The sequence below is a fragment of the Ambystoma mexicanum genome, chromosome 3q, assembly GCF_040938575.1.
Source record: "Ambystoma mexicanum isolate Mex_15411 chromosome 3q, UKY_AmexF1_1, whole genome shotgun sequence".
In the NCBI taxonomy this organism is placed as follows: domain Eukaryota; kingdom Metazoa; phylum Chordata; class Amphibia; order Caudata; family Ambystomatidae; genus Ambystoma; species Ambystoma mexicanum.
Window position 1 is genome coordinate 1,216,987,168 of NC_090926.1, and position 26,137 is coordinate 1,217,013,304.

General features: G+C 49.4%; 1 protein-coding gene across 1 annotated transcript in view; it reads right to left on the minus strand.

Annotated features, from left to right (window-relative positions):
• Positions 1–26,137, minus strand: part of LOC138447769 (intercellular adhesion molecule 1-like) — a 447,430-nt gene that overhangs the window by 274,835 nt on the left and 146,458 nt on the right. The window contains exons 4-5 of the mRNA XM_069604102.1: positions 24,696–24,971; positions 997–1,275 (exon numbers count right to left, since the gene is read on the minus strand). Of these exons, the coding sequence (XP_069460203.1) occupies positions 997–1,275; positions 24,696–24,971 (555 nt within the window). The remainder of the gene's footprint in view (positions 1–996; positions 1,276–24,695; positions 24,972–26,137) is intronic.

The following is a 26,137-nucleotide window of genomic DNA, read 5'->3' on the forward strand; positions in this document are numbered from 1 at the left end:
AGCCAGTCCAACAACAGATTTTTGGCTCAATCTTGGCTGTACCATGTTTAAATTGGGACGAGCCTCCAGGAATCGGCTTGTACCTTGTCTTGTTTTGCTCTGGCCGCAGCTCAGTTATTCATTTCGTAATTATGGAGGGGAATCCAAGTTATATTTTGCATTGCGTGATTTCTTTTCTTTGGGCGGCCACTTTGACTGCAAAGGTGATGGATGCAAGCCTTTGAACAAATCACATCCACTGTTATTGCTTTTGGCAGCCTCCCATCATTTTGTGGCCCATATGCACCATTAAAGGCGCAGACCAGCCAGCTGCAAATTGGTCATGGTCCTGACACCAATGTGTTGTATAGATGGTTACCCACAGCAATGTTGATGGTTATTTAATTTAAAACATTTCACCCATCATTTTTTAGTTTTGGTTAAAACAGTGTAATTACAAAAAAAAGGCCTACCCGGTGTAACCTCCACAGGCACTTGGTTGTAATGTCACTCCTTGTAATGTCAATTCCCATGACTTGATCTTGATCGAAGGTTGTGCTACAAAGTTGCGCCTCCATTGGTAAATTTAAACATTGGTATCCCCGGATCAGAACTCCAGCACAGAAAGTGCCTTTCGTTAATAAACAAGTACTGTTTGAAGAGGACCTTTATGTCAAAGGGGTCTGTCTCTCTAGCATATGTGTAAATATCTGGTAGGGCTGGGACAGAATTTCATCTCAAGCGAATGTCTGACATGCAACTGAATGGCCCTACCCCAGCAGCCGTGCAGAGGCACTGACGGGTCTGTTTCTGAACAGTGCTGCTAGTCCTTAAACTGTTAAACTGCATAGGTGGACCAGTCCACAAACATCTGAGGAACTGAATTTCCCACCAAATCTTGCAATTGGTTACCCCAAGAGCCTAGCCTTCCAACACACCCCAAACCTTGCTTCTGCTAAATCGCATGTAGCTTATATTCAAAATTGAAAGATGAAAACCAGAAAACGTTATACTCACAGGTAATGTTTAGGACTGAAGAGACTCTTTTTGTCTTGTTCGTTGCCTTCAGCGTAGCCACACAGGTTATCAGCAACCCGTTGTACTTCTTTTGTGCATGCAGGAAATGGGTGCACGAGTGAGGGGAATCCCCAACACACTGTTTCAGGGTGAGGTTGGGTTCAAGTTCTACCCTAAGCAGAATCTCCTGAGGGCTGGTTTCCGGCACCCAACACGTTATATTCAGATCTTCATCCACAGAAAGTTCTGCATCAATGTGGATGACCGGCTCAGTGAATCCTAGAAACAAAGTTGAAAAATTGTACAAATACAATGATCAAGATGCAAAACACCAGAAAGAAGAGAAACTTCAAGTTTTCTAAACATGATCATTATCTTCTTAGTAATTTCCTACACACTCTATCGCCGTAAGAGGATATAAGCAGTGCTGGAAATGGAAAGAATATACTCTGGGAACCTACATCCAGTGGAGGAGGGGGGCGTAGCAGGAATGATGCAGGCAGGGCTAGGTATGCCGTCATGAAGACAAGTGATAGGCTAGTCAAACGTTTAAAAAACAAAAAGGGTGTCAGCTAAAATTACACTATTTGATAGCAATGAATTGAAATGTGCACAAATCACATGATAAACAAGCACACGAGAAGGACAACGTCCTCGAACTAATCATCACTGCAGTGTCTTTCCTCAACTACAGTTCTCCTCTCCTGCTTGACTGGTCTTACTACTTTGCCATGCCTTTCAATAGCCTGCACATCACCCCAGTCAACCACTCCCAGCAAAAACCCATAACACAAACCTTCAGGTCCTTCAAGCTTTCCAGTGGAAGCCCTCACTGAAGACCTTGCCAACCTCCACCTTACATGGACCGAACACCCCTTGTCCTACACTTTACTGCAAGCCTCATCTAGAGTATACGCAGATACGACCACATCACCCTGGCCCTCATCGACCTTCACTGAATCCCACTGCACGCACAAATAACCTTCAAGTCTTGCTGCATAATCTATACAGCAAGCGTCCTAAAATCACCAAGCTACCTTGCAGATAAAGTCAGCAACTCCGGTGGACAGCACACCACCAGAAGCCAGGACACGTGCAGACTTAAAATCCGCCACTGCAAAAAGGAAAGGACCAGAAGGAACAAGTTACTTACCTGTAACTGTTGTTCTCCAGCATGGGTCTGGCATGGATTCACATGCTCTTGAATATTCCTGTCGTCAGGCTGGGAATCCTCGGTAAAGAAAAAATCTGTTTCAGTTACACTTCTGAACTGTCTTTCTCTTAACAACAAATCACTGGTCTCTGGATCATACTGCCCCAGCCAATGACTGCCCTCCACCTAAGACCCTCCTCTGGCAACCATCTTCAGACTTGGTAGCACGTAAAGTGGCAGTAGGACCAAGAGAAGAGCCGCAGAGGGGTAGATCGGAGGGTTCACATGCAAATCCATGCCAGACCCAAGCTGGAGAACAACAGTTATAGGTAAGTAACTTGTTCCTTCTCCAGCATGGGGTCTGTCATGTATTCACATGCACATGAATAACGAATACATAGCAGTACACACATGCACAACTACGGGAGGACACATGCACAACCACGGGAGGTAGAAAGGCTCGACATTAAGCATTTCAACATCTCAACATTAAGCATCTTTTACCTCCTCACCAGACTCACCTTCAAGCAAACAGGTTGCGCAGCACTGCTTGGCCGACTCTGGACTCCTCACTGGAATCCTGGTCGACGCAGTAGAATCTCGTGAAGGTTTGCGTCAACCTCCACATAGCAGCCCTGCAAATGTCCAGCAGAGGCACACCAGACAGGAACGCCGTAGTTGCAGCGATAGCTTTCGTCGAATAGGCTCTCGGACCACCAGGCAACAGTCGGTTTGCCAACCGGTGACAATGGGTGATGCAGCCGAAGAGCCACCTGGAAATTGAAGCCTTGGAGAGGGCCATCCCTTGGTTCACAGGGCCAAATTTCACGAACAGTTGTGACGTCTTCCGAAAACTCTTTGTGCGGTCCAGGTAGAACTTCAGCGGTCTAGCGACATCCAGCGAGTGCAAAGTCCTCTCAGCTGGCGACGATGAACACGGGTAACATCAAGGGCTTGTTGAGATGAAAGTCCAACGGCACTTTGGGCAAGAAGGAGGGCTGCGTCCGTAGCACTACCCTCGTCTCGTGGAACATCAAGTAAGGTGGTTTACAAGAAAGGGCCTGGATCTCTCCCACTCGTGGTGCGAAGGTGATGGCCACAAGAAACAATGTTTTCCTTTACAAAAATATCAGTGGCGCAGAATGCATAGGCTCGAGGACCCATGAGCCTAGTCAGCACCACATTGAGCTCCCGCGCCGGGGCGGAGCCTTCACCGACGGGAACGAACGGAAAAGTCCTTTGATTAACTCCTTGACCAGGCAGTGTGACCATAACGACGACCGTCCCGGAGTAATGGTGTAGCGCTATATAGCCACCAGATGAAACTTAGAGGCATGAGCCAGCCCCACTTTGACCAGCGACAGCAAATACGGCAGCACCTACGGAGCCACAACCTGTAGAGGGTCAATTTACTGCGCACGGCACAAGGCGGCGAACCTCTTCCAATTATGTCTGCAGCATTTCAGTGAAGATAAAGCCCTGGCCTGGGCAAGCACCTCCTTGCAGTCCTTCGGGCTATCGTATCCTCCAAACTCTAGCGCTGCAGGAGCCAGACCTGCAAGTTCAGAGACCCTGGGTCGTAATGCAGGATCGCACCTCCTTCTCTGGCGAGAAGATCTGCGGCCGCCGGAAGCTTGACTGGAGGGAACGCTAACAAGTCCAGAAGGTCCGGGTACCACATCTGTCTCGACCCTGCCGGTGCAACGAGGACCATCCTGCACCGGGACCGTCTGAAATGATTGACAAGTCAAAGAAGCAACGGCAACGGGGGGAACGCATAAAGAAACAGGCCATCACAGGGGAAAGAGAATGCGTCTCCTATGCTCCCTGGCTGGGGAAACCTGCTGGCAAACCTCCTGCACTTGGTGTTTGTCGCCATCGACGGAAAAGAAGATCCACTTGATCCTGCCGAAGTTCTCACTCCTGCCAGATGCAACGGGACGAGGAAGATCCCCTGGGCAATGGCCCAGTGTCATAGGTCCTGGGCCTCTCTGGATAGCGCTGGAGATCTGGTGCTCCCCTGCTTCCAGATGTAGAACATTGTGGTGGTCTTTTCCGTGTTGTCCGTGAAGACCTGCATCACTTTGCCCTTGAGGGACGGAAGGAAAGACTTGAGGGCCCAAAACACTGCCCGTAGCTCCAGAACGTTGATATGCAACGATTTCTCCTCTGGTAGCCACAAGCCTCTTGCGTGGAGACCTCCGGTGTGCGTGGCCAATCCCTCCAGGGAGGAGTCCGTTGTGACCTTCTCCTGATGGGGTGGGTTGTGGAAGTCTGCGCCCGCCGACAGCTGTGTGAGGACTCCCCACCACCATATCGCTCGACGTAAATCCTCGTCGAGAGAGATCTTGTCCTCAAAGATTCCTAATACCTGGATCCAACGGGCATCGAGGAACTCTTGCAGTGGCCGCATCCGCAGACTGCACAACCGAATGAGGTATATGCATGACGACATCATGCCGAGAAGGGACATGATGGACCTCACTCTTGCGATCTTCAGGGTCAACAGCCGTTGTACCTTGCCCAGGATGGCCGCTATCCTCTCCTCCGACAGAGACGCCAGGCATGACAGTGTTGAGTCGAGACCAGAGAAACAGCGCGTCTTGAAAAGGCACCAAGCAAGACTTTGCATAGTTCACTGAGAACCCCAGCTCCGTCAGCAGCTGTACAGTCTCCGCCGTGTGTCGACAACGGTCTCCCTCGATTTCGCTCGGATGAGCCAGTCGTAAAGGTAGGGGTAAAGGTGGATCCCTCGTAGACGCAGCTGCGCGGCCACTGGCACCAGGCACTTGGTGAAAACCCTTGGCACTGACTTCAATCCGAAGGGAAGGGCCTTGAACTGATAATACTGCCCTTGAACCACGAAGCGCAGAAACATGCGGTGTCCCCTGTGAATGGGGATGTGAAAGTAGGTATCCTCCAATCCAGCGACAATAAGAAATCCCCTTCTTCTGGCTGTCCCAGCACATGCTGAAGGGTGACCATCTGAAACTTTTGGGATCTGATGTACTTGTTCAGAGGGCAGAGGTCCAGAATGGGTCTCTTACCGCCAGTCTTCTTCTTGACGAGGAAGTACCGAGAGTACACCCCTGAGCCTCTTTGGAACAAGCTCTATGGTGCCCTTCTTCAGCAGGGCCCGCACCTCCAGCAGAAGCTGACGGATGTGGTTTTCCTGCCTGGTCACTGGTGGATTGCGAGGACACTTTCGTTGGAATTCCAAGGTGTGTCTGTGGGCCAGAGCGTCCAGCACCCAACGGTCAGTGGAGATGGACTTCCACACGCTGACGAAGTTCGCCAGCCGGCCTCTCACCGGGGTGCACGCCCGACGACACGGCCGGTTCAATCTTGCTTCCTCGCAGAGACGGCGCCCTGGGGACCTTGGCGACGACCTCCTCCGGGCATGCTGCGGCCGCTGTAGGCCTCCTGGGCCGAAGAGCGGGATGGTTGACGGTAAGAGGATGAGCTTCCGCCAAAGCCCTTGAAGGAACCTTGGGATTTCCCTCCAGAGGTCCGAAAGGATGGCCGTCGCTGTTGCAGCGTGTCCAAGGCACGAGCCGTCTCGGTGTCCGCCTTGATGGCCTGAAGGGACTCGTCCACAGTCTTTCCGAACAAATTATCCCTGTCGAAGGGCATGTCCAATACCCACGACTGCACCTCCTGGCGAAAGTTGGTGGCCTTCAACCATTCCCGCCGACGAAGGCAAACGCCGTTGCCCATTTGGCAGAATCCTGTGTCGGCAATGTCTGTGGCCACTGTAATGGCATGGTCTGATGCCACCTCGCACTCCTGCAGGATCTCCAGAGCTTCCAATCTCTTGTCATCGGGAATCCTGAGTCCTGGGAAGGCTGGGACCTCAAACACTTGGGTGCAGAGACCGGCACCCTGTACTTCTCTTCGTACAGGTCCCTCTTCGCCGAGGATGGGTTCTTCATAAGGGACAGTCCCTCGTCCCAAATGTTGTCCAACAGAGGAATCAACAGCACGGTCTTCCTCTCTGACTCGCGGCGTTGGTACAGGAAAACATCTTTCTTTCTTTCCTTGGGGGTCAGCTGAAACAGGTCCAAAGCCCTAGAGATCATGGCATGGAACGAGCTGATCGTTGGGCGGTGAGCCTCTGGGAGGCGGAACCGGGAGGTCTCCTAACCCGCCGTCGTCCGTGCCCATCGTCGCCTTGTCCGGGTCTGTATCTTCCCTCGTGGAGGGGAGGAGGGCAACGGGTAAAAAGGCAGTGGGGGGTGAACTCTACTCTTCTTGCTAGGGGGCACGACTGATGGCCCAGGTGCTGCAGGATCTTCCGGTGCTGCGGGCTCTCAAGTCGGAGGAAGGGGCATCCTCGTCCGAATCTCTGAACACAAGGTGTGGAGTGCCTGGAGAATGTCCACCAAAATGTCTGCTGGTGGCAGAGGTGGGAGCGACGGAGGCAGCGGTGTAGGGACCTCCAACTCCTCTACCGCCTACATCTTCTCCAGCATTTTTTCTATGGGCGATTCCTTCCTGGCAGGCAGGGAAACTCTTGCCTTGGGAACCGTACACTGCGAAGCCGCGTCAGCAGCCTTCGCTAGGGACGCCACCACTACTTCGATGGAAGGTTTTGCCAGGTGAATCTGGGCCTGCACACCCCAAGACTATGGAACCTCCTCCCCGTAGCATCGGACTTGCCCCCAAGCTCCTACAATTCAGAAAAGAACTCAAGACTCACCTCAAGGAATTTCTCTGCCTCAACACCTATGCCATCACATTGCCCCTCGTGCCACCCGGCTGGCTCGACAAGGCACCGCCCATCCTCCCCGCCACCCGGTACAGCTGTGCTCCTCTGTACCCCTCTATCCCAACCCTGCTTATATCGGTTCTGTTGTTAACTCAGAAAACCTCTCTGTTATGCACCTGTATTGTTGTATACTTTTGTAAAGCGCTCTGTTGCCTCTCGGAGCTACGTCCGGGCTCAATAATTATAATAATAACCTGACAATGTATAATTCATTACAGTAACAGGTTGAGCAAAAAAAAAGTATGATTGTATCTTTATTTTCCCATCTTGCATAGAATCCTATAATTACCAGCACGCAAAGTAGCGTAAGCCCAAAACAAGATGTCTGTACTATCAGGACGGAAAGATGCACAGTAAAACATAATGCATGAACACCTACTTCCAGTCATTATTTCACACAGCATGCAGCTTTATTAGCACCTTATATTTCTAATCTCCAAATAGTTGTACCTCTTAAGGGACAAGGCACAGACCATAGCATCTCCTTACTACCCACTCACTATTGTTCCTTCAGCCATTGCAAAATGCAAAACAAGCAGAAAAAGACAAACTGGTACAGGATTTGTTTGCACTCGGAAAAGCTGATCACTGCAGGTTTGGCCATGTTTTCTTTTTTATTCCCCGTTTTTGGGATCTGAAGACAGTTTTTGCCATTTTCCAGTTCCGAGGAGACCCTGCCCAGTTCAAATAAGGGAAGCAACCAAATCCATAGTAAAACACTACCAAACGAAACCTGCTAGATAAGGTGTGAATGTTGTTGTTAAGCAGAACCCTGTGCAGTTCCCTTAGGGAGCACTACAGAAGATTAGGACTACAGGTATATGCAATAAATCCCCTTTGGTATCAGTCTGTACCATAAAGATTTAGTTGGTAGCTGTGGCTAAGCAGTCAGACTTATCTCAAGAGGGAGATGAGCAGTATTCAGGGTTTACACAATAGGACTACAATGCTATGGAACAAGGAAACACTGACCAAAGCTTTGTATCAAAAAGAATATACATATATATATATATTTATTTTACACACTCTTTAAGTTCACACACAAATCACTATCATTAAAGTAAGTTAAAACAGTTAAGAAAAGTGTACACAACTCCCTATTTAAATTGTAGACAAGTTTGAGCCAGAGTGAAAACTGAGCAATACGGCACAGTGTAAACTAAGCAGAAATGGCACTCTAACAATTTCTTCCGAGGGAGGGAAAGGACAAGTCATACAGGGTTAGACTGCTAAACACACCGCAACACCCCCCAATCGGATTGTGAACAAGTTAGGCAAAGCAATACTTTAGTATATGTAATACTTTGATGAAAACCGAGCAAAATGGCACTTCAGCAATATAGAAAGGGGAAGGAAAGGTGGTTATAAGAGTTAAGGTGCACCAACACATTTCTTAGTGAAAAGCAATCTAGAGAAGGCAGTTGAAACGCATTTAGCCTGAGTCAATAGGCCTGTGCAAGAGTCAGTGGTACAAGGCAAAGTGCCCAGGATCAACCAGTTATAGTAGCTGCAGTCAAGTCTCTGTTTAACGAGTTGAAAAGGCGGTTGCAGATGTAAAAACATAATGTTAGACGAAAGGGGTGGCCAACCCAGAAGGTAAATAAAGGATTTAAAACACCTTTAGCAGTACCCAACGAAACGGGAGGCCGGGGGGAACAATGTACCTTGAAAAGTGGAAGGGCTCCTGCGGTGGCGGTAGTTCCTGGCAGTTCCTGCAGTTCGGGAGATCCAACAGAGGAAGAGAGGCTCTCGTTGCGGAGGAAGGTTGGAGTTACTGCACTGCCCAGGGATGAAGCTAGCTGCGGTGCTGCCAAAATGAATAAAAGATACGCTCCTTTAAATCACGGTCGTGGTGGACGGACACCTGGCTATCCTGTCTCCTAGTGCTGGGCACTGGCGATTTGACCAAGGCAGGTCCTGGAAGGCAATTGGCGAACTGGTTGGCCCCACCAGCTCAAGGGAAGAAGACTCTTGCAGGTGAAGATCTTCTCAAGTCGTTCACCGGTGGCTCAGTTGTTGCAGATGTCTTCAGCTTCTCTTCTCTGCGGGTTTCTTAGTTCCAGTGGCGACGTCTTGTCCTCCAGTCCTCAGAGCCCTGCTTTTATGCAGAAAAACACCCATTCATACAGCCTAGCTGTCACTCACACAGTGGGGTGGCTATCCTGGTGGGATAATCCCCCAGCCGTGCGACTTGGGTTTCCTAGGTAACCCGGTCCAGGGTACCTATTCCCCCTCCCACACATCCTGTCTACCCCAGACTCAGTAGCGCTGAGAGGAGGGCTTCTGTGCAGAAGCCCGCCAAAAGGACGAACAAAGGATCCCCGACCTGGGTTAGGATTTCAGAGAAAGACACTAGAAAGAAATATTATCAAAGATCTGGCTATAAAAACCTACCGGAGTAAAGTTAATATTAAAATAAACCGGTGGTATGTTAGAGGCTGTCAGTAAAAGTGGTAGCCTCGAACTAAGGGAAAATCCCATAGGGAAATATTTGCAGTCGAATATTTATGGTAGTAACCACTGCCACCAGCCACAAACTTTGGAGAGAGGGACTGGACGGTACCCTCTCGAAAATGAACACTAGGGGAAAACTATTAACCCTTTCCAGTACTTCCATAGTAAGATGGGTTGTACTGGTTTTGTTCATATCTATTGACTAGTAAAGTCAAAGGGGACTTTACATGCCCTGGGAGACAGTAGTCAGTCCCAGGGTATGGAGTCTATGTTTGGGGGTCACTATGACACCCCTGTGTTACTGCACTGAGGGTGCTGAGTAACACACGTTAAAAAGATGATTCCTATGAGGGTGAGAAAAACCCAATAGACCATAAGCAGACAAGATAGCCTAAAACACACATCAGCAATCTGTCTAAGAGTGGGAAAAAGAGTCTCACTCTTAGCAAGAGAAAAAAAGAAACCCTTCAAATCCAGCAAAGCGGCTGGCGGACTCTATAGGTAAGGGAAATGTGCCTTAGAAGAGAATTCTCCCTAACAGTTGTATGTTGAGACAGCAAGGCCTTAGGTTAACCAGTAAATGGCACACTGCCATATTGTTCATAAAGGGTAGGTAGCTAGTGAAAGATTGAGACCTGGCTGTTTCATAGCCTGAGACGTCACCCAGGGGCACCCGGGCCTGTGTACAGAGATCCAGAGTAGCAATGGGCAGAAGAACCAAAGGTGAAGCGGGATGAAGCCTGGATTATCTGCTTGTAATCTTGAGTACCCCTAGGCCTACGCTTCCTCATCACAGGATAACTTTGAGGCGATTCTGCTATGATAGTATAACATCCCCTCAAACCCTTAATCACCCTAGACATTTTCGAAAAGTCAGGGGGATTGGGGGGTAGGGTGGGGTAGGGAGGGATGGAGTAGGGGAACAATGAAGATTATCGTTAACAATCCAGGCATGATGTCCCCAATCCTCATTCTCAGTGCCAGCACCGACTTTCAGGCACATCAAATAACTAATATCAGGGGAGTACTGACAATATCTCAGAGCCATATCAAGGCATAAATTAGTTTTCAAAAATTGATTAGCAGTTTGCTAATTAAATCTTTTTTGTTAGCAAACAGACCCATTTGATTAGCAATTTTGTACCATTATTTTTAATGTCACCAGAAGTTATTTGTACCCAAGACATAAAATTAGCAAAAATACAGCAATTTTGCATACCGCTGAAATAAGACATTAGTGAGAGGAGTCAGACCTTGCAAAATCTTCAGCTAGATCTGCAGGTCGGGTAACTTAGTTTACCTTTTCCAAAGCAACAGAGGACAATAAATTTAAAATGTGATTTCTGTAAAACGGTGCATGTCACTACAAACCCACTTTATGTTCGGTACACTGCTGCCACCGAGAGGCAGCCATGCACAGTGAAACCTTTGACATTTTATTTGACATTTACTGCAAACAAAGTACATGTTAAATAAAAATTTCAAACATCTCTTGCAAATGCTACTCGCCCTTCATAAAATCCATTTGACTTTGCGAGTGGGTGGAAAGACTTTGCGAGCCTTAGGTGAGTGTGTGTAAAATGTAGAAGGTTGCTGCATGAATGGCCAGAAATACATAAGATAACGACTCTGAAAACAGTTTGGCCAGCTGTCTCCTGCAGGTTGCAATATATAATACAGTCATAATCATAAAGCAAAGCGAGCTCAGGAGGCCAACTACAGTGTTTGGTATTGCAGTAGATCTGTAGATGTACATACTGGATGGAACTATTGATCACATCTAGTTCGCTTAGTGTATTCTTTATGTAAGAGGCAAGTAAGACTTAGCAGAGTTCATTGCATAGCAGGCAGAGAACTGAGCAAACTAGGTGGAATATTGTAGTTTGTGGTCATCTCACTTTCAGGGTACCTGGTATAAAGCAACAGGGTGATTAGATAGAATGTCAAGGAGTATGGGTTCGCTCATTGGAGAACCAGTTGCACGATGTATTCAACCTGCAATTTACAAAACTAGGTTTGCCATCAAAAAACATTTGATCATGTACATTTTCAAAAGTGTTCACTTGTCAATATGATGCATCTTACCCAACAAAATGAATTGTAGTTGAAACTATGAAATTTAGAACACTAACCTAAACTTTACTGGAGATGAAGCAGTGTTTTACAGTATCAATACTGTAATTGTGCATTATGTAACAACTTACATTTTAGGAATGCAATTGCAAGATTGACTTTAAAAAAAAAATATAAAGTTGACACATAGAGGTCTTTGCCAGACAGCATATTGAAAGCTTAGTAAAAGCATCATCCAGATTATTTCTGGTATTTGAAAAAGAAAGACATTCTTGCCTAGCACTCCCACACATGCCTTTGGCACTGGTGGAGGAGATTAATACTACTGGACATTATCTCCATTAGCACTTGTAAACAGAGAAAAAGAGATTGAAGAGAGCACCGAGGACGAGAGAGGAATGCAGGGCGAGGCGTGATTTAATAGAAGAGGGCACTTAAATAGCTAACTTTGCTAAACAAGTGCCCATTTGATTAGCAAACCTATAGAATTGCACACTAAATTGCTATGCGACCCTGCTTATTTTATGCCTTGCATATATGGAACAAGTTACTTACCTGTAACTGTTGTTCTCCAGCATGGGTCTGGCATGGATTCACATGCTCATGAATATTCCCCGTCGTCAGGCTGGGAATCCTCGGTAAAGAAAAAAAACAGTATCAGTTTCGTTTCTGATCTGTCTTTCTTAGTAGTAACCAATCACTGATCTCTGGGTCATACTGCCCTCAGCCAATGACTGCCCTCTCCCTAAGACCCGCCTCTGGCAGCCATCCTCAGATTTGGTAGCACGCCAAGTGGCAGTATGACCAAGTGATGAGCCGCAGAGGGGTAGGTGGGAGGGTTTGCATGTGAATCCATGCCAGACCCATGCTGGAGAACAACAGTTACAGGTAAGTAACTTGTTCCTTCTCCAGCATGGGGTCTGGCATGGATTCACATGCTCATGAATAAAAGAATACATAGCAGTATACACATGCACAACCACGGGAGGTGGCAACAGGCTCAACATTAAGCATCCCCTGGGCGACGGCCCAGTGCCACAGATCCTGGGCCTCTTTGGATAGGGCTGGGGATCTGGTGCCTCCTTGCTTCCGTATATAGAACATCGTGGTGGTGTTGTCGGTGAAGATCCTCACCACTTTGCCCTTGAGGGACGGAAGGAACGACTTGAGAGCCCAGAACACTGCTCGGAGCTCCAGAATGTTGATGTGGAGAGACCTCTCCTCCGGGAGCCAAAGGCCTCTTGCGTGGAGGTCTCCGGTGTGGGCCACCCAACCCTCCAGAGAGGCGTCCGTTGTCACCGTCTCCTGAAACGCCGGGATTTGAAATTCCGTGCCTGTCGTGAGGTGAGCACGGATGCCCCACCATAAGATCGCCCGACGGAACACCTCGTCGAGAGGGATCCTGTCCCCGAAACAGCCCCTCGCTTGGAGCCAGCGGGCGTCGAGAAACTCCTGTAGCGGACGCATCCGAAGTCTGCAAAGGGGTACAAGGTAGATGCATGAGGACATCATCCCAAGGAGGGACTTGATGGACCTCACCCTGGCTACGTCCGTGGCTAGCAGGCGCCGCACCTTGCCCAGGATGGTCTTGGTCCTCTCCTCTGAAGGGGAGGCCAATTTGCTCCACTGTATCGAGCTTCACTCCCAGAAACGGTGCTATCTGCGATGGAATCAGGTGGGATTTGGGGTAGTTGATGGCAAACCCCAGCTCCGTGAGCAACCGGACGGTCCTCGCCGTGTGTTCGAGGGCAAGGTCCCTTGTCCTTGCCCGGATTAGCCAATCGTCCAGGTAGGGGTAGACGTGGATCCCCTGCAGACGCAGCCGCGCCACCACTGGTGCCAGGCACTTGGTGAAAACCCTGGGTGCCGACTTTAGTCCGAACGGCAGGGCCCTGAATTGGTAGTGGCGTCCCTGAACCACGAACCTGAGGAACTTCCTGTGCCTTTTTAGAATAGGGATGTGGAAGTAAGCATCCTCCAGGTCCAAAGACGATAGGAAGTCGCCTTCTTCCAGCTGTCCCAGCACGTGCTGGAGGGTGATCATCCTGAATTTCTGCGCTTTGATGTACTTGTTTAAGCGACGCAGGTCCAGGATGGGGCGCCAACCGCCTGTCTTCTTCTTGACGAGGAAGTACCTTGAGTACACTCCGGAGCCCCGGAGCCCTCTGGGGACAAGCTCGATGGCACCTTTCTTGAGCATCGCCTTTACCTCCGACAGTAGTTGAGGGACGTGATTCTCCTTCCTGGCCACGGGAGGAATGCGAGGGCACTTCTTTTGGAATTCCAGCGAGTGCCCGTTGGCCAGGGTGTCCAACACCCAACGGTCGGTGAAGATGGACTCCCACACGCTGACGAACTTCGTCAGCCGGCCTCCCACCGGTGTGCTTTGGTGGGGGCCCGACAACCCGGCCGGGTCAGTCTTGCTTGGAGGCGTCCTTGCCGCCTTGGTGACGGCGGCGGGAACCGCCTTGCTTGCCGCGACCTCTGTAGGCCTCCTGAGAAGAGGAGCGGGCTGCCTGGCGGTAAGTGGAGGAGCCACAGCTAGATCCTTTGGAGGCACCCTGTCTGCCTCCGGAGCTCCGAAAGGGCCGCCGCTGTTGAAGCACCCCCAGGGCCCGGGCCGTCTCCGAGTCGGTCTTGATGGCCTGTAGGGACTCATCCACCGCCTTACCAAAAAGGTTGTTTCCGTCGAACGGCATGTCCAACACCCTGGTCTGGACGTCTTGGCGAAAGTCTGTCGCCTTGAGCCATCCTCGTCGTCGGAGGCAAACTCTGTTGCCCAGTTGGCGAAATCCGGTATCGGCAATGTCTGTTGCCACCGTTATGGCGTGATCCGACACCACCTCGCCTTCCTGCAGAATTTCTAGGGCCTCCGCCCTTTTGTCATCAGGCAGGAAGTCTAGCAGGGGAGCTATCTTGAACCAGAGCTCCCTGTCGTAGCGGGCCACGATCGCTAAGGCATTGGCCGCCTTAATAGTCGTCGCCGCCGACGAGATGACTCGTCGTCCCATAGATTCCAACTTCTTGCCCTCGCTGTCCGGCGGGGAGGTGGAAGTTGAAGCCACCGCACCCGCTGCCTTCTTCTTAGCCACTGCCGAGATGACAGAATCCGGCGTGGGCTGGGCCCTAAGGCACAAGGGGGCGGCATCGGGGACTCTGTACTTCTTCTCGTACCTGTCCCTCTTGGCTGGTGTTGTGGAAGGGTTCTTGACAGCAAGCCCCTCCTCCCAGATGTCGTCGAGTAAAGGCACTGCGAGGACTGTCTTCCTCTTGGCCTCTCGTCGTTGGTACAGAAACCCCTACTTTTTCTGTTCTTCAGGGCAGAGCTGGAAGAGCTCGGATGCCCTGGTATCATGGCGTGGAAGGAACAAGTTACTTACCTGTAACTGTTGTTCTCCAGCATGGGTCTGGCATGGATTCACATGCTCATGAATATTCCCCGTCGTCAGGCTGGGAATCCTCGGTAAAGAAAAAATCAGTATCAGTTTTGTTTCTGATCTGTCTTTCCTAGTAGTAACCAATCACTGATGCTGGAAGAGCTCGGATGCCCTGGTATCATGGCGTGGAAGGAACAAGTTACTTACCTGTAACTGTTGTTCTCCAGCATGGGTCTGGCATGGATTCACATGCTCATGAATATTCCCCGTCGTCAGGCTGGGAATCCTCGGTAAAGAAAAAATCAGTATCAGTTTTGTTTCTGATCTGTCTTTCCTAGTAGTAACCAATCACTGATCTCTGCGTCATACTGACCACAGCCAATGACTGCCCTCTACCTAAGCCCCGCCTCTGGCAGCCATCTTCAGATTTGGTAGCACGTGAAGTGGCAGTATGACCAAGTGAAGAGCCGCAGAGGGGTAGGCGGGAGGGTTCGCATGTGAATCCATGCCAGACCCATGCTGGAGAACAACAGTTACAGGTAAGTAACTTGTTCCTTCTCCAGCATGGGGTCTGGCATAGATTCACATGCTCATGAATATAAGATTAAATAGCAGTACACACATGCACAACCACGGGAGGTGGTAAAAGGCTCAACATTAAGCAATACAAAAAACTCAACATTAAGCATCTCTTACCTCCTCACCAGGCTCACCTTAAGCGAACAGGTTGTGCAGCACTGCTTGGCTGACCCTGGACTCCTCCCTGGAATCCCGATCGACGCAGTAGAATCTCGTGAAGGTGTGCGTCGACCTCCACGTAGCAGCCCTGCAGATGTCCAGTAGGGGCACACCAGACAAGAATGCCGTAGTAGCAGCGATCGCTCTGGTCGAATGGGCTCTCGGACGGCCTGGCAGCAGTCGGTTAGCCAACCGGTGACAGTGCATGATGCAGCCGGAGAGCCATCTGGAAATAGAAGACTTCGAGAGAGCCTTCCCTTGATTCACAGGTCCAAAGTTCACGAACAGCTGTGATGTCCTCCGGAAACTCTTCGTGCGGTACACGTAGAACTTCAGCGCTCTAGCCACATCCAGCGAGTGCAAAGTCCTCTCGGCCGGCGACGAAGGAGACGGGAAGAAAACAGGCAACACCAAGGGCTCGTTAAGATGGAAGTCCGACGGCACCTTGGGCATAAAGGAGGGGTGCGTCCTAAGCACCACCCTCGAGGCATGGAAAGTCAAGTACGGTGCTTTGCAGGAAAGGGCCTGGATCTCTCCCACTCGTCGTGCGGAGGTAATGGCCACCAGGAACGCAGTCTTCCACGACACAAACTTCATAGGTGCGGAGTGCATCAGCTCGAATGGGGGCCCCATGAGCCTAGTCAGCACCACGTTAAGTTCCCACGCCGGGGCTGGTGCCTTCACCTGCGGGAACGACCGGAACAGTCCTTTCATAAACTCTTTTACCAGTCGATTGCACCACAGGGACGTCCGTCCTGTGGTTCTGGTATATCTGGAGATCGCCGCCAGATGAATCTTAATGGAGGCATGGGCTAGCCCAGCCTTTGCCAGCGATAGAAGGTACGGCAGCACTTGAGGGGCCGTAATCCGTAGGGGGTTGATCTTCTGTGCACGGCACCAGATAGAGAACCTCTTCCACTTATGACCGTAGCATTTGAGAGTCGAGGACGCCCTGGCCTTTGCAAGAACCTCTCTGCAATCGGAACCTCCTGCATGCCTTCCTGCTTAGTGATCTGCAAATGTTCGTCTTTGTCGCTGGGGTGTATATACCCCATAGCATTGCCTGAGCCGTGCCTGGCAGGGCCGGGGACAGACGACGCAGAGCGGGAGCGCTCCGTCGAAAGGTCAACGACCTCTGGGTCGGAGGTATTATCGTCACTATTGCCCTCGTCGCACTGGGCGGTTGCGGCAGCAGGAGATGGCTCGGCCTTCGACATCCCGTAGGCCGCCCACCGCTTGACACAGTGCTCCTTCAATGTTTTGGGACGGAGGAGCATACAAGCAGCACAACTTTCTTTGTTATGATCGAGGGGCAAGCAACGTTTACACCATTGATGCTTATCTCTCCAGGGAAATTTGCCCTTGCAAATGGGGCCAAACCTAAATGGGGACCACTCCATAGCTGAGGATAGGGAATGTGACGAAGATCAAAGAGGAAAAAAGGAGGAAAGGGAAAGGCGTTCTCAGATTTTATAGAAATGTCCACCCCGACACCGCTCTCCCTACTGTGTAGGCCGGCTGTAAGACCCGGCCACGTGGTCGGCAGCGCCGACTGGATCACCGTCCGAAGGTTCGCTGGAGGTTTCGTCAGAAATCCGGAACAGCTGTCAAAAGGAAAGACTGTTAAGGTGATCTTAAATATTATTATACTCTATTCGAACAGAGGTCGATGGAACAATTTGCATCATCTCTGAACAAGCTCCCCTTAAGGTGACCAGTATGCTGGGCGGAAAAAAACAATCTGAGGGACCTCGACGCGTGAGGGATTTTGGGTATACTACACGTCACGATAGGGATAGTGTTACAGGCACACCCCTGTCGACATCCCCTTTAGATTCTCGAAAGACAAGATGCAATACTCTGCAATGACCACTGGATGTCAGACTATATTCACAGCATGTGATTCTAATCAGATTAACAAGCATCAGAAATAAGTTTACATGCATTTCCCATCTGAGCCATGACACAGGGGAGACCGCCCTCCGCACACATCTGCAAAATGGGTCTGGTCTGCCTAAGTTGCCAGGGCAGTCCTTTTTACATCAAGACAATTCCAAAGCTCCTCCTTCTATGAAGTAGTTAAGTAGAAAAGGTGGGCAAAGTGATTTAATGGCATCAATGGAAGCCAAGTAGGACCTTGGGCAAGTGGTGGGCAAACCTCAAAACAAGCGCTTCAGGCTGAATGACCAAGGACAGATCCATACAAAGAGTCCCCACGACTTGTCGGGCCAAGTTAATTGGTTAAAATATATGTGGACTGGTTCAGTTTATGAGCTCAGACACATAGAAAGGAATGGCTGTAGCTGCATCAATACCTCCAAAGGGGCGATCCCTGCCCTGGAAGGTGGACCAGAAATTAAAAGACCAAGTGGAATCTCTTTATTAAAAGTTATTTCTGGCCATTCCATCCAGCTGACACTAAGAGCGGTGACTCTGGCCCTCTGTCTCCTAAGAGAGGAAGCTGCTAGCCCAGGGCAAACTCGTCCCGTCCGGTAAAGCCTGGGCACATACCACAAGACATGGGGTAAATATCACTGGCATAGCACCTATTCAGAAATAGGTCACTATACCTAGATTAAGACCGGACATTTGCCGGTCTTCGGGACTGCTTGGACTTTCTCTATTGACACTTTTTCTCTAGAGACCCTCACATTGGGCCATCTAGGGATTTGCTAGATGGACTGGAGGACCAAGATCAGGGAAGGGATTAGCAGCAGCGTCCACACTGGAACCACTGCCCTTTAAATCAGAAGAATTAATGTCTTGGGCGATGGGGATGCAAAATGAACCCACCCCCTCCCAGCCACACCTGAGACAGACTATCCAAGCTCCATGCCGAGGGTCAAAGAATCGGATGCAAAACCTGGGATAAAAAATATTTTGGTATGACACAGATTTCCAAGAAAGGCTGCACAAACTCCTGGCACGTTAGCAAGAAAACCTATGGATGCAGAATACTTTCCCGAGATTGGGGAAACCTTCTCAGGCCATTATGCACACTCTAGCTATGGACCGAACCTAGAGGTAAAATGTGTCCCTCGGCAGAAAAAGACAGGGCATAAGCTATGTGCGCTCGAGCTCTGGGCCTGCTTCAGCCATGCTGATTGGTGATGGACACTGCGGCAGTGGTGTCTTTTAGAAACCTTACTGCCATGCCCAGACTTGTCTTAGAAAAGTCCTGGAGAGTTTGAAATAATCCCAACAGTTATCTCCCATTGTAGAGCAACCCTAGCTGTCCTTTGATCCATTAGCCATGGAAGGCGATTATTGTCCCTCCCCCCCACCGTCTACAACTGCTGCTGTCCTTTGTGATTGTTAGAGGCCATAACTGTCACTGGCTTTATGTTTGTGCTATTTTAGAGTCGGAGACCATGATGAGAGGCTATCTTTTGATGGGACTGACATGGTCTATTTGTATATGCACTTACATGTAAAAGTGAATAAACAAATTGATTGTGGGAGGCAGGGGGGTGGTTTAAGGAAACCCACCACGGGGGAACATGGGGAATTCCCAGCACTGGAAATCTTCCCTGAGAATCTGAGCTACCTGGAAGGTTTTTGGAAGGCAGAGTCTGGTTCTTTGATCCTCCACTCCCAGTACTGCAGTAACGCTGGCAGTCTGGTTCTTTGATCCTCTACTCCCAGTAACGCAGTAGAGCTGGCAGAGTCTGGGCTTCTATCCTCTACTCCCAGTACTGTAGTGAAGCTAGCCGAGTCTGGTTATTTAATCCTCCACTCCGAGTACTGCAGTAAAGCTGTCAGAGTTTGGTTCTTCGATCCTCTACCAGTACTGCAGTAAAGCTGGCAGAGTCTGGTTCTACAATCCTTTACTCCCAGTACTGCAGTAAAGGTGCCAGGGTCTGGTTCTTTGATCCTCTAATAACACAAATCCTGACACAGTAGAAAATCTTTCTGCCATAATTTGGAGGACCTGCTTGCCCAGAAGTGATGAGGAATCGGTGTATTTGAAAAGTCGGGCATGCTCTATTTTACGGTTCCTGTGTAGTTTCCCCGCTCAGGCATGCGGAAACCAATGGTCTGGTGAAAGAGGCCATTATGTGAATGAAGCGCTTCGTAAAAACGCTAAAACATTCCTTCAGATGGAAAAACGTACTTATCTGTAACTACTGTTCTCCTGCATGGGTCTGGCATGGATTCGCATGCTCATGAATATTCCCAGTTGTCAGGACGGGAATCCTCGGTGAAAGAAAAAACTGTTTCACTTTCACTTACAAACTGTATTTCGCCTATAAACCAATCACTGAACTCTGGGTCATACTGCCCCCAGCCAATGACTGCCCTCTCCCTAAGCCCCTCCTCTGGCAGCCATCTTCAGATTTGGAAAGCACGTAAAGTGGCAGTATGACCAAGAAGAGCCGCAGAGGGGTAGAGGGAGGGTTTGCATGTGAATCCATGCCAGACCCATGCTGGAGAACAATTGTTACAGGTAAGTAACTTGTTTCCTTCTCCTGCATGGGGTCTGGCATGGATTCACATGCTCATGAATCAAGAATACATAGCAGTACCACATTACACAACCATAGGAGGAGCCAAGGCTCAACAGAAGCAAAACTCTTACCTCTGGAAAAGACTCACCTCAAGCAAACAGGTTGCGTAGCACTACTTGACCGACAATGTACTCCTCTCTGGAATCCCTGTAGACGCAGTAGAACCGCATGAAGGTGTGCAAAGACCTCCACATAGCAGCCCTGCACATGTCCAGCAGGGGCACACCAGACAGGAACGCCATCGTAGCAGCGATCGAACTGGTGGAATGGGCTAACGGACGGCCAGGCCGCGGTCGGTTGACCAACCGATGACAGTGTGTGATACAGCCGTGCAGGAGAGAAGCGACACATTTGCTTGATTTCCTGGTGTCTGTATATAGTCATGTGACCTTGTCTGTGCGTTATCAGGAAACGTACGTCAGCGGCTCCGCTGCTCATAGAACTGTCACCTATGCCGTCGGCCGTGTTAGGTGAGTAACGGAGGATAGTATTGCACAGCCGCCAGCGCTGCCACAATGACCAGTGGCGAAAAGGTGTAACAGCTGGTGGAAATCCAGGAACAATAGGCCACGGCTAAAAACCTTAAGGCTGTGGACTCTTCTACTGAAACGCCAAAGAAAAACCTAGTGTCAGGAAAGAAACTCCTCCACCAGGTAAAACCAGAATAAGAGGAAGCCTGTACTTGGCTTGACCTCTGACCCTCCAACCAAGAAGCCTGAGACCCAACCTGCTCTTGAAAGACAGGTGGTGAGGAACCCTGGAGGCCCTTCTAGATCTAAGGGAATGCTTCTTAAGGACCCCTTGAGAAAACCTATTTTGGGTTCAGAAGTTGTTGCAACTTCAAGGGGACTGTAAATTCAGCTCCCTTATAGTTTCTGGCTGGTGGCAGTGGTTACTACCGTAAATATTCGACCGCAAATATTTCCCTATGGGATTTTCCCATTGTTTGAGGCTACCACTTTTACTGACAGCCTCTAACATACCGCTGGTTTATTTTAATATTAACTTTACTGCGGTAGGTTTTTATTGCCAGATCGGGGAGCCTTTGTTCGTCCTTTTGGCGGGCCTCTCGGCGCCACTGAGTCTGAGGTAGAGAGGATGTGTGGGAGGGGGAATAGGCACCCTGGACAGGGTTACCTAGGCAATCCAAGTCGCACTCTGCCCTCATAGGCTGGGGGGGTTATCCCGCCAGGATACAGTGGCGCTGTATGAATGGGGGTTTTTCGGGATAAAAGCAGGGTTCTGAGGACTGGAGGACAAGACGTCACCACTGGAACTAAGAAACCGAAGAGGAGAGAAGCTGAAGACGTCTGCAACGACAACCAACGGTGAAGCCCTGCTGCAGATCCTCACCACTTTTATGCAACGACTAAGATCTTCCTCTGCAAGAGTCTTCTTCCCTTGAGCTGGTGGGGCCAACAAGTTCGACAATCGGCTTCCAGGACCTGCTTTGGTCGAATGGCCAGAGGCAAGCACTAGGAGACCGGATAGCCAGGCACCCGTCCACCACGACCGCGATTTAAAGGAGCGTACCTTTTATTCGTCTTGGCAGCACTGCGACTGACTTCATCCCTGGGCAGTGCAGTAACTCGAACCTTCCTCCACGACGAGAGCCTCTCCCGAACTGCAGGAACTGCCAGGATTTACCGCCACCGCAGGAGCCTCTACCACTTTTCAAGGTAAATTGTTCCGCCAGGCCTCCCGTTTTGCTGGGTACTGCGCTAAATGTGTTTTAAATCCTTTACTTACCTTCTGGGTTGGCCGCCCCTTTCGTCTAACATTATCTTTTTACATCTGCAACCGCCTTTTCAACTTGTTAACCAAAGACTTGACTGCAGCTACTAGAACAGTTTGATCCTGGACACTTGCCTTGTACCATTAACTCTGGCACAGGCCTATTGACTCTGGCAAAATCTGTTACAACTGCCTTCTCTAGATTGATTCTCACGAAGAAATGTGTTGGTGCACCTAAACTCTTAAAACCACCTTTCCTTCCCCTTTCTATATTGCTGAAGTGCCATTTTGCTCGGTTTTCATCACAGTATTGCTGATACTAAAGTATTGCCTTGTCTAACTTGTTCACAATCTAATTGGGAAGTGTTGCTGGTGTGTTTTGGAGTCTAACTCTGTATGACTTGTCCTTTCCCTCCCTCTAAAGAAATTGTTAGAGTGCCATTCCTGCTTAGTTTACACTGTGCCATTTTGCTCAGTTTTCACTCTTGCTCAAACTTGTCTACAATTTAAAAAGGGAGTGTGTATACTTTTTCCAGACTGTTTTAACTTACTTTAATAATAGTGATTTGTGTATGAACATCACAGTGTGTAAAATAAATATATATTTTATTTTTGATATAAAGCTTTGGTCAGCGTTTCCTTGTTCCATAGTATTGTAGTCCTAATGTGTAAACCGTGAATACTGCTCATCTCCCTTTTGAGATAAGTCTGACTGCTTAGCCACAGCTACCAACTAAATCGTTGTGGTACAGACTGATACCAAAGGGGATTTATTGCATATACCTGTACTCTTAATCTTCTGTAGTGCTCCCTAAGGGAACTGCACAGGATTCTGCCTAACAAGGAGGACAGTGCAGAAGTGAAACTGAAACTGATTTTCTCTTTATCGAGGATTACCATCCTGAAGACGGGGAATATTCATGAGCATGTGAATCCATGCCAGACCCCATGCTGGAGAACCTTTGAAATTTGGATACAGGCATAGAAGGAAAGTCTTCGAGGCCTCTGAGCAAGGTTCTCAGAATAAGAGACATTTTTCTAATCGTTCCATGCATCCCTCAAATTTCTCCCTGGTCCATGAGGATGAACCAGAGAGTTCCAGGGGAGGAAAGGGCTCATTATCTTCCCTGTGACTTCGAGATTTGTCCTTTAATGTGCCTGATAAAGGCACACGACTCTCAGTATAGTCCTGGCGGGGTTTGGGGCGCTGTGGCGTGTCATTCGTCATGTCGCTAGGCCGTTCTTTGTGCTTCGCCGCCTCTTTCGACCTCTCCTTCAGTCTAACTGCCGAAGTAATCCTTCCGATGCTATCGGCAATGGTGGGAGAATCTGGGCGGTCTACCGGCTGAACTGGCGCCTGAACGGTGGATTTTGACGCCACCGAGTAAACCGGAGGCTGAGCGGTGGATTGACGCCACCGGGTGAACCGGGGGCTGAGCAGTGGATTTCGCTGCCACCCGGGCTTTAAGTGGCGACTGCGCGTCCTCCTGGAGCACAGCGACGTCCGCGTGTCTATTAGTGTTAGCGCCTTTTACTTTGGATTGCCCAGTCGCAGGCTGCAAGTGCGTTGCAGGGAAGGCTGTCGAACATGCCGATCAGAGGATCGAGTCGAAGATTTCAAAGGTTCCTTTGGTGCTTTGGTACGCTTCGACAGTACCACCGAAACAGAACCTTGGGTTGTGTGTTTGGTGTTATGATCGTGTGCGCCCCTGTCGCCAGGTGTTTTCCCCATAGCGTGACTCGCATCAGGCCTGGTGGGATCGGGGTCGGGCGTCGCGGACCAAGGGCAGTCCGCCGTTAGGTCAATGGCTTCCGACACCGAGGGCTGGTCATCGCTAGCTCCCCCATCACTTTCGGCGGTGGCAACAGCGGGGGAAGACCATTTAGCCTGCGACATGCCGTAGGCCGCCCACCGCGTCAAGCCGCACTCCTTAAGCGGCTTAGGGTGCAGGAGTCTACAGGCCACGCAACTCGCTTAGTTGTGGTCGAGGGGAAGACAGTTGTTACACCGAGCGTGCTTGTCTTTCCAAGGATATTTGGCCCTGCACGAGGGACAAACTCTAAATGGCGTCTTTTCTATCGCTTCCACAGTGACAGTGATGAGAAAACTCAGGGAACAGAGAGGGTGAAAGAGGAAAGGCATAATTGTAAAGAATATGTCCACCCCGACCCCACTCTCCCTACTGTGTAGGCCGGCCAGAAGGCCCAGCCAAGTGGAAGGCAGCACCGCCCGGAATCAACAGGTGTCGAAGGTCTGCAGCATTCTTCGGCGTTGTTTCACAGGATTCAACTGTCGAAGTGACTTAACGGGAATAACGACAAAGTCGATAATGATGACAATAACGATATGTCTATGTAAGAGCTCCGCATTAGGGCGACCAGTAATCTGGGTGGAAAAAAACAATCTGAGGGACCTCGGCGCATTAGTGATTTTGGGTACACTACACATCACGGTAGGGACAGTGTTACAGACACACCTATGCCGACGTCCCCTTCTGATCCTCGAAAGACAAGATGCAATACTCTGCGGTTACCACTGGATGACAGACCATATGGACAGCATGTAATTCTAACCAGATTAACAAGCATCAGAAAATGTGATATTTCAAATACGATTTCACGAAGACTATGAAATACACACAGCTGTTGCATTCCTGCAAGAGTTGATCATCCTGTACTTTAATTTGGATGCGGACTGCTTGACCTATCCTCAAAGCTAAGTATTGTGACTAGGAAGGGGATGAGTATGTAATGGAGTATATCACCAAACCAGTCATAAATCCCAACCAGGTACTGGCGTAAATTTGGCATGTTGAAGCTTACAACCTTCAGCACTTACTTTGTTAGTATATCATTCTCCCCCCTTCACCCTGATGTGGCTTGCATGTACTTACTGTAAATGAGAACCTCTTCTTTCGCCTGTTGGTTGTCATCATAAAGGATTGCCTCGCACTCCAGCATATCCCACGCTGGTTCCGTGGTTGGAAACACTGCTTCTGCAGTCAGCGTCTCATGGTGCCATCGTCTCGTGATATTCAGTGGCTGGCCTCCAAACATAATCTCAATCTTTACCTCTTCAGGAGGGAAGGCCTTTGCCACGTCACACCTAGCAGTGACCACTGACCCCTGCTGGATGGCACCTGCGATGTTAATCTTGGGTTCCGATAAAGCTGCCACAAAAGATGAGAAATAGATTTCAATATTAAATTAAAACTACACATTAAGTCAAGTTTCCATGGTTATGAATGACTAGTGTCTGCTTCACCCGCCACCTTATGCATGTCTAGAGTTTGAGGATTTCTCCAGCATGTATATGAAAATGTGGAGGAACATGTCTCGCCCGCCCCCCAAATAAAAAATAAAAAGGCAATCGGAATTTGAGCTAAAGAATTGCCACGTGATGCAAGTTAAGTGATGAACTCACTCAGGTCTAGACTGGGCAGGGCCTGAGCAGGCAAAGCCAACACAAAACCTGTAAATGCCCATTCAGTAGTGCTGTGTGGGGGTTTACAGATACAGTGGACCCAACTACATTGGCTTCAGGCTACATTTGTTTGTCAACCCTGGCTACATTTGTGACTCACTAGATCCAACAAAGCGTTAGTGAGTGTATGCTGCATAATCAGCAACCACTCCAATGTGAAACCACTGAAGCTGCAAATATATGTAAAAAGGAACACATTACTTACCTGTTCTCCAGCATGGGTCTGGGCATGGATTCACATGCTCGTGAATATTCCCTGTCATCAGGCTGGGAATCCACGGTAAAGAAAACATCAGTTTCAGTTTCACTTCTGAACTGTCTTTCTCCTAAGAACTAATCACTGGTCTCTGGGTCATACTGCCCCCAGCCAATGACTGCCCTCTACCTAAGCCGCTCCTCGGGCAGCCATCTTCAGATTTGGTAGCACGTAAAGTGGCTGTAGGACTAGGAGAAGAGGGGTAGGCTGGAGGGTTCGCATGTGAATCCATGCCAGACCCATGATGGAGAACAATAGTTACAGGTAAGTAACTTGTGCCTTCTCCTGCATGGGGTCTGGCATAGATTCACATGCTCATGAATCAAGAATACATAGCAGTACCACATTACACAACCACAGGAGGTGGCAAGGCTCAACATTAAGCATTTCAACATTAAGCATCTCTTACCTCCTCACCAGGCTCAACTTCAAGCTAACAGGTTCCGCAGCACTGCCTGGCCGACTCTGGACTCCTCCCTGGAATTCCGGTCTACGCAGTACAATCTCGGGAAGGTGTGTGTCGACCTCCACGTAGCAGCCCTGCAGATGTTCAGCAGACAGGAAAGCTGTAGTTGCAGCGATCGCTCTGGTCGAAT